Source organism: Pongo abelii, chromosome 10 (genome assembly GCF_028885655.2).
Source record: "Pongo abelii isolate AG06213 chromosome 10, NHGRI_mPonAbe1-v2.0_pri, whole genome shotgun sequence".
Taxonomy (NCBI): domain Eukaryota; kingdom Metazoa; phylum Chordata; class Mammalia; order Primates; family Hominidae; genus Pongo; species Pongo abelii.
This window is the reverse complement of record NC_071995.2, coordinates 14,110,653-14,120,031: the sequence shown is the minus strand read 5'-3', so window position 1 is coordinate 14,120,031 and position 9,379 is coordinate 14,110,653. Positions and strand designations below refer to the sequence as shown.

The 9,379-nt window shown below is 42.8% G+C and overlaps 1 protein-coding gene across 1 annotated transcript; it reads left to right on the top strand.

The window, feature by feature from the left end:
• Positions 1-218: 218 nt before the first annotated feature.
• LOC100936084 (large ribosomal subunit protein uL11-like) lies at positions 219-862 on the top strand. The gene has a single exon (XM_054528524.2). It carries the CDS (start codon positions 329-331, stop codon positions 824-826), a length of 498 nt encoding a protein of 165 aa, XP_054384499.1. The 5' UTR covers positions 219-328; the 3' UTR covers positions 827-862.
• Positions 863-9,379: the final 8,517 nt, after the last annotated feature.

The window sequence follows — 9,379 nt, the reverse complement described above, 5'->3', positions numbered from 1 at the left end:
ATCCATAATCCAGTCAAAGCCTATGCACTTTATTTAGTTAATATATCTCCATAATCTCTTTTAGTCTTGAGCAGTCCTTGTTTTTATTAAAAAAAAAAAAAAGCCAAAAACACAACATTGAAATTTTCAAGGGTCAGGCCAATTATTTTGTACATAGTCCTATAATTTAGATTTGTCTGATTGTTTTCTCATGATTACACTGAGATTAAAGATTTTTTGCCAAGAATACTACACAGGTGGCTCTCGGCTTTCGGCTCGGAGGAGGCCAAGGTGCAACTTTCTTCGGTCGTCCCGAATCCGGGTTCATCCGACACCAGCCGCCTCCACCATGCCGCCGAAGTTCGACCCCAACGAGATCAAAGTCGTATACCTGAGGTGCACCGGAGGTGAAGTCGGTGCCACTTCTGCCCTGGCCCCCAAGATCGGCCCCCTGGGTCTGTCTCCAAAAAAGGTTGGTGATGACATTGCCAAGGCAACAGGTAACTGGAAGGGCCTGAGGATTACAGTGAAACTGACCATTCAGAACAGACAGGCCCAGATTGAGGTGGTGCCTTCTGCCTCTGCCCTGATCATCAAAGCCCTCAAGGAACCACCAAGAGACAGAAAGAAACAGAAAAACATTAAACACAGTGGGAATATCACTTTTGATGAGATCGTCAACATTGCTGGACAGATGCGGCACCGATCCTTAGCCAGAGAACTCTCTGGAACCATTAAAGAGATCCTGGGGACTGCCCATTCTGTGGGCTGTAATGTTGATGGCCGCCACCCTCATGACATCATAGATGACATCAATAGTGGTGCTGTGGAATGCCCAGCCAGTTAAACACAAAGGAAAATATTTCAATAAAGGATCATTTGACAACTGGTGGAAAAAAAAAAAAAAAAAGAATACTACACAGGTGATATTGTGACCTTCTTAGTACATCAAATCAGAAGACACAGAATGTCAGTTTTTCCCATTATTGGCGATGCTGAATGTGTTCAATTGACTAAGGAAGTGACCTCCAGATTTCTCCATTGCAATGTGTCACATGTTTTCTTTGTAATTAATATATAACCTGTGGGGTGATTCTCTGAGGCTGTTTATCCTGTTCCTATGTTTCCCTCAGTGGTTTTAATATCCATAGATGATACTTGCCTAAATTATTTGAGTGATTATAAAATCGGTTACATTATATCATTCATCTATATCTGTTAGCTGGCATTCTTTCTTAAGAAGAGCCCACTCTCCACCTTTTTATAGTACTATTATGGACTCAGGGATTATTTGTTTTATTAAGCATGTTATTATAATCCATTGTCATTATTATTCTTGATACTCAAATTTTACCAAATTTGGGGGATTGTGGCCCTAAGTTGCCTCTTATGTTCTTTGAACACATTTGCATCAGTTTTTAGGCACTTCCTTGCTTTCTGGAATTGATATTCCAGAATCACGTTGAACTTTCCATGCCCCAGATCTAAAATCAATCACCATTATTCCATGGTGCCCTGGTTTCTTCCTGCAACAAGTGTTTTGTCTTACAAGTACTCAGGACTAGTGAATACAAATTTATCTGTGTGTATGTGTATAATAATCTAGACAAAAGAAAGTCTTTTTTTGGCCATTACATTCTGGGAATTGGACTTCACACTAGGATCTCTCTGTTGGGTTGTATTTTTTGTTTAGTGGAATATATCTAGGGGAATGTAGAACAAGGTCAATGGCAAGATCTTTTTGGCTGATCAGATACAATAATTTGAAACATTACCTGGTGGGCTTTGCCTCAACGGCAAATCAAAGCCTTGAGGCCAAAATAGGGCTGGGTGCGTTGGCTCATGTCTGTAATCCCAGCACTTTAGGAGGCTGATGCAGGCAGATCACTTGAGGCCAGGAGTTCAAGACCAGCCTAGGCAACATGGCAAAACCCTGTCTCTACTAAAAATGCAGAAATTAGCCAGCAAGGTGGCACGTGCCTGTAATCCCAGCTATTTGGGAGGCTAAGGCAGGAGAATCGCTTGAACCCAGGAGGCAGAGGTTGCAGTGAGCCAAGATACATTGTGCCACTGCACTCTAGCCTGGGTGAGAGAACAAAACCCTGTCTCAAAAAAAAGCCTCAAGCCCCAAATTGCCATAAGCTGTGTGTATGTGTGCATTATATATATTCTTAATCATATGTATATATAATCAAATATATATACAATAATCACTTAATATGGAAACTGAGAATCCTTCCAGGCACTCTCACTCTTTTAAATTCCAACCAAAGTCCAAGGCCAAGAGAAGCAGAGCTTCTTCTTTAGGGGGTCTTCCTGTCTCAGCAACCCATCCAAGGCTTTGTGGAACACCACTTCCAGAGTCCGAGTCACTCTGCTTTCCATCTTGCCAGCTCAGCTAAATGTCTTTCTGTCACCTCCCAGATATTTGCTTTGGGCATCTTCTTTTGGGTTCTTAATGCTCACTTGATTTCCCTGCAGTAGGCAACTGGCATTCAGCCTATGCTTAATCTTAGAGGACAGCTGGGGGTAAATGTTCTTCTATCTGGTCCAGTAGTGAAGTTTTTTTTCCCCTTCTCTCCCTGAGGCTAGGAGCAGATCTCCTCTGTCTCATAGGATCTTCATCACTATTTGCCAATATTATTCTCAGCTAACATTTTTCTCTACATGTATAACTGAGAATTTTTTTAATCTTTGGAGAGTATTTAATCATTAAGTTTAGATTAAAATTATTAGCTCTCAAGTCTCTAGTATGTGTTTTAGCTGACTATGGAATTTATATGCAGCATTGAACTCTAGCATCCCTAATGACCTTGGTCATTTCCAAAAAGTTATACCTGCTATTTCTATGACCCATTTTTGGGACTTGTGTGGCCTTCTGTTTATAGTAATAATAGATTTGACTAAATATAAAATAAAGAGTTTCCTGGTCTTTTCCATCTACAACTAATTCTTATTTTTCTCTGGAATTTCACCAGATAAATTTGTGGGGACCCAGAACAGCCTTCAGCACACACCCTTACAGTCCTACTGAGCCTTGGAAATCTGTCTTAAGACTTAAGGCTGCCCATGTGCCATGTATAAGGCCTCTTCTCAGAAATCTGGGGAAGGTCCCCTCTACTTCCATGAGATGTTTCTGCTTCCATCTGTCAGGGGGAAACACAGCTCTATCATTGCACATTCCTCATTTCACCAATCAGTAAATCAGCCTGGGATTCCTTGTTTCAAACAATAAGGCAAGTTACCTTAGGAAACCTCCAAGCACCTCACCTGCCCCAGCTGCCTCCTGAGGCTTGACAATTAAAGTTCTCAGGTGGTGTTAGCAGAAAGCGTCCCATTGTGACCCTTGAATTACAGGCTGTGGAGTCTTTCCCTGTGAATTGAAATGTGTGGTTGGGAACACAGTGTGACTTCGTAAGGTACTGAATTAGCAATGTGCAAGCCCCATGACAAAGATATGGCTTCCTGAGAGCAAGGTCTCATTTGATTTGTCGTGAATACAAGGGCATTCCACGGTGTGTGTGCATGTACTGCCACAAAAGGCAGAGATACACATTATTTAAGGTCTGAACAGTCTTAGTGGAAGGAACTATGTATGGATCTGGCTACTGCAAAGAACAAACCAGTAAACAGATATGGAGTGGCCATTGGCTTGGTGACATGCTAGGCAGCATCACCACACTGCGCAGGAAAGAGCAGAGCAGGTAAACAAAAGAGTCCCGCTTGTAGACTTGTATTCTCACACAACTTGGCAGAATTAACATAAGAGAGAGGAACCTCAAATTTCTGAGGGGATTTTCTGGGGGTGAGAACGAGTCTGGAAAAACAGACCTAGGTTAGGGATTGCACGCAGATCATCCTCCTACCCAGTAGTGGGGGTCGCCAGAGGATGGACTCCTGGGTGGAACAGGCACAGGCATGGTGCCTGTCATAGAGAAGGAATGATAGTTGACAGAATGCCTTACACACTTATGCCTGAGGTTGCAATCAGACCTTGGAAATGACCTCGAACAGTAGGCTATAAATAATTCCCACATGCTTAGCGTTCCAATAATGGAACACTAGGCATAAATGGGTTAAAACTCAGATAAAAAATGTGTTGAGTCCTACTGAGTGACTGGCTTTGCCCAGTGATGATATAGAGTCAGCTTGTGGGGTGAGGGGATAATATGGTTAGGCTTTGTGTCCCCACCCAAATCTCATCTTGAATTATAATCCCCATAATCCCCACATGTCAAGAGAGAGGCCAGGCGGGAGGTAATTGGATCATGGGGGCAGTTTCCCCTCTGCTGTTCTTTTGATAGTGAGTTCTCAGGAGATCTGATGGTTTTATAAGGGGCTCTTTCCCCTTCACTCGGCACTTCTGTGAAGAAGGTGCCTTGCTTCCCCTTCGCCTTCCACCATGATTGTAAGTTTCCTGAGGCCTCCCCAGCCATGCTGAACTGTGAGTCTATTAAACCTCTTTCTTTTATAAATGACCCAGTGTCAGGAAGTTCTTTATAGCAGTATGAAAATGGACTAATACAGTGGGCCACTGGAGACTTATGCTACACCAAATCACTTTACAAAATCCTTCCCCCTCAGCATCTTCCACTATCTGTGGAGGAACCTGGGATGAATGATTTGTTGAGGCAAAGAACTCCCACTTTTCTTATGGAAAAATGTTACAGATTTTTTAAATGAAAGGATGATTATGTTTTATTAACTAAAACATGAGAACTGGATGTATATCATAAATAAAATGGAACCAAAGCGCATATATATAATTGGGTAAGTGTGAATCCCGCACAGGCACAGTGTATTCTGGTTCTTCTTATGCTATGCTCTCTATGATAATTGGTCTGTCTTCAATTTCCAAGGCTAAGACAAATTAGGCTCCAATGTGGCTTTGAAAGCCTTGGAGAGGAGGCACTCTGCAGCCTCGGGTTTGTGGTCTGTTCTTTCCAGAATTCTTCCTGTGTTTCATAATAGGTAATATGTCTCTCCTGAATGTGACTACTCTTTCTGAATGCGAAAATTTCTGTGATTATACACATAACGTTTATAATGACAAATATGCTGATAAGAGCTCCTTTTGGCTGATGACAGTAAAGAGTGAATACACTGTAATTACAATATAAAGTGGCATTACGGAAATTTCATAATATTGGCTAGAATCCATTTCCAGATGCTGATGCGCCTATGTCCCCTCAACCGTTTCAAGTAGAGGTTACTGCTCTACATTGCACCCTGGGATCAAGCCCATTTCCCTTGAACAACGTGGTAAGGGGAGGGGTTGCAGCCAGTCCCACTGCAGATCACGTATAAGGCACAGGGCTCTGATGATTGGGAACCCAAAGCCCAGCTTGGCTCTTGCACTGATGAGGAATCAGTGAATCTGCCTGCTAGAAAGCCAGCTTTGTGTACCCCTCTACCAGACTGAGACTGTGCACTCCCAGAGAGTGAGGACAACACCCATCTCGTTCACATGTGTAACTGGCTTACAAGGCTGACAAACAGCTTCTCTATGAATGCTTGCTGAATACCTTTTGAGTGCAAGTGAATGAAGAGATGACTGATCTGGGAGGCCACAAGAAGGGGCTGCCCTGAGTAGATGGTAGCACATGGCCCTGGACACCACCACCTCCCATTTACACATGGTTCCCTCTCCTGGCTCTAGAACTCGCAGGGCATACTGTATGTTCAAGAACCTTGGGCCATTACTCAGTTGACGGTCAATAAATCTCTTTGACGTGTTAGCTGATAACAGGGCATAACATCTAAGCCTTCTGGGAGAATCTTGAATGTCAAAGGAATGGATATATTTATGGTGCTGGGACTTCCGTGATCACCATGTGGGTTTGACCCTCCAATCAGTCACATCATGTGGGTGTCACCATTTTGACTTCTTAGGATGCTCACCTGAACCTGTAACCTAATCTCCCTGAGACTCAGTTTATTGCTTTCTTTTCTCTAAATGTGGGGATCATTATATGCGGAGAGTAGCTCCTTTTCAAATGGTTGTGGGCCATTTGTGCATCCTTGCAGAATACTTATGCAAGCCTTTTACTCATTTTTCTGGCAAATAGTTATTTTAATGATTATTGATTTGTAGGGGTCTTTTAGGTATCTCGGAGATATAAAATATATTCTAAATATGTTATCCCACTTCTGTAATTTACGTTTTCTCTTAATAGTATTTTAAATAAATGAAAGTTCTTAATTTTTACTAATTCCTATTTATCATTTTCCCCTTTATGGTTGTGCTTTTTGTTCTCCATCTGATAAATTGTTCCCTGTGCCAAGATTTTGCAGGCATTTTCCTATGTCTTCTTCTAGATGTTCTGTAGTTTTTCCTTGTGTGTTTAGATCTGCAATTCACCAGGAATTTATTTTTGTGTATGGTGTAAGGTAAGGTAAAATTCATTTTTTACCATTTAGATATCCAATTAACTCAGCACCATTTACTAAAAGGTTATCTTCTCACTGCACTTCATCATCTCTTTTGCAATACATCAAATGACCTCATATGTGTGGTCTATTTCTGGACTGTATTCTGTTCCATTTGTCTGTTTGTATACCCTTGTGTCAATACCACAGTGTCTTAATTACTGTTACTTTTTAATAAGCTTTCATATCAGTAATGTAATGGCTCCAGCTTCATTCTTCTTCAAGAATGGCTTGCCTTTCCGCATCCTTTTACATAGCCATGTAAATTTTAGAATCAGCTTACGCATTTACACACATACACACAACCCTGATGGAATTCTGATTATTATTATGTTGAATTTATAGACCAATTTAGTGAGAATTTACATCTTTATAATATTTCAATATGTGAACATAGTGTATATCCCTTCGTTCATTTAGGTCTCTTAATTTACCTCAACAATGTTTTATAGTCTGAGGTATAGTGGAATTACATAATTTGGAAAGATTGTTTCATGGGTAGTTTATGGGGTTTTTTATTTGTTTCTTTTTTGAGATGGAGTCTCACTCTCTTGCCCAGGCTGGAGTGCAGTGGCGCAATCTTGGCTCACTGCAACCTCCACCTCCCGGGTTCAAGTGATTCTCCTGCCTCAGCCTCCTGAGTAGCTGGGATTACAGGCACCCACCACCACACCACTCTGTATTTTTGGTAGAGATGAGGTTTCACCATCTTGGCCAGGTTGGTATTTTATGGTTTTGATGCCTTTTAAATTTATTTCGGTTTTTAACCATTTATAATGGTTAAAAATATTTTAGCTAAAAAAATTGCAAAGATATAAAATATAAATCTTATCTTCATTATGAATCCAGCATTCTTGCCAGCTTTATTTATCAATGCAAATAGATTATCTGTATAGCTTTTGGATTTTCTACATAAGCTGTTTTATGCCACATGCACATAATGATAGCTTTTTCTATTCCCTTTTGATCTTTATTTCTTTTTAAATCTTTGAGACAGGGTCTCGCTATGTTGTCCAGGTTGGTCTCAAACTCCTGGGCTCAAGCAATCCTCCAATCTCAGCCTCCCAAAGTACTGGGATTACAGACATGAGCCACCATACCCAGCCCCTTCTCAACCTTCATGCTTTCTTTTCTTGTCTTATTGCCCTAGCTGGGACCTGCAATGCAATGTTGATGATAAATGGGGATGGTGGTTGTTGCTGTTTACTTCCAGTGTCAGAGAACCTGGACAGAATTTCTAACCAATAATCTGCGATAAAGCAAGCCCTCCCCTCTTCTCAGGTCAATAAAACTGGTCTTTTAATATGCTTTGAAATTGGGGTTTGGGGGAGTTTTTCTCAGCAGAAACTGAAAGGGAAAAAAACCTACAAAATAAATGTCAGAACTGCCATGCCTGTATGTGTCCACCTGCAGTACAATTGGTGTGTCTATGTGCTGAGGTCTGTGGTGTTGGGAGAGGAGATGGAGTCTTATCACCAGGAAATAAGGACATGCCGGTCCACATAAGACCCTTAATCTCCAGCCCCAACTGGGGAAGAATCTGACTGGCTCAACCGAATCACCAAATCATAGGCTTGGGAAACACCTCATTCAATCTTCTACCCATGCCACAAGTCCCTGAGAATATCTCGAAGAGCCTGGAGTTGGAGGACAATTTTGGTTACCTTCACACCCAAGAGCACTTCTTCAGTAACATCCTACCAGCCCTTTCATGGCCCTGGCTGGCCCCTTTCTGCAGATTCTGACCCCACAGTTTCCTGCCCCCAACCCTTTAGCAAGATGGAGGTGGGTCTCACACCCCATTGGTACCTTTGCTGCTTCTGCGGGCACTCACGGAGTTCCGAGTGGGCAGGCCATTAGTGAGCTGAGCCCTGTCCCTGGTTTTAGTGAGCTCTGGAGGGACCCTCCTCCAGGCAGCTTGGGTGGTGAAGACCCAATCTACCACAGGAAGAAAATCTAGATACTGGCAGAGCAACTTCTACTGGGCTCCCGCTCCTCTGTCACTACTTCTTAGATGAACTGGAAGGTATCCAACCCTGATCTGCATTGCCTGCATTTCTCCAAGTCCTTGTTCTTTTTCCTGGTCAGATCCGGTGACGAGTTTATAGGGTGAGATGCTCCCACCCTGCCTCCGCTTCTGATTTTTCACTGTACTTCCTCCCCAGGAGAGATGTCCACCAGAGATATCTGTACCCTTGGACTTAGTCTCCGGAGGACAGGAAAAGCAAAGTCCCAGGGCAGGGTCTGAGTTCTGTCACATGGGGACTATGTGGCACTGGCTCTGGGCAGCTCCATCATCTTCCCCCAGAGCCCACTGTTGGATTCAGAGAACAGAATCCTTTAGCCCGCACACTCCCTGTGGCAAGAAGCATAAGGAACATGCTGCCAGAAGAATTCTTAGATTCCCCTGTCAGTGAGAATGCTTCTTCTTGAAAGAAAAAGAGATTTAATGGGAATGACAGATCACAAGTTCACCCTCTCCATTTGTGCCTTGTTTCTCTTCTCTTACCTCTCTCAGCCCCATCTATGACTGCTTTCAATTTTTCAGACCCTGAAGGAGGAGAAAAAAGCAGTGACCTGCGGGACTGCAGAGAACAAGCAGCTACTCCGAGGGAGGGAGATGCAGCAGGGGGCTTTGCGTGAATGGAGAGGGGGGCTACACAGCAGGAGCCTCGGGAGGGTGGTAGAGCCAGCCTGGGCAGTGCCATGGGCCAGCTCCTCCCCATGCCTCATATGCATTCCTCACACTGCCACCGGGACTGAGGCATGAGCTGTGCATAATTAATTTTTATTGAAAGAGTTTTTTTGTCTGCAGACATTGTGTTCTGCTTTTACCATGACGATAAAGTCTCCAGTACAATTTTGGATTTAATTATAGCCCTATTTCGAGGGAATAAAAAAAACCTCCTATGTCAGAGGCACAGATAATTGGTGATGCCAGGTGGAACTGAGACATGGGTTCTGGGGCGCA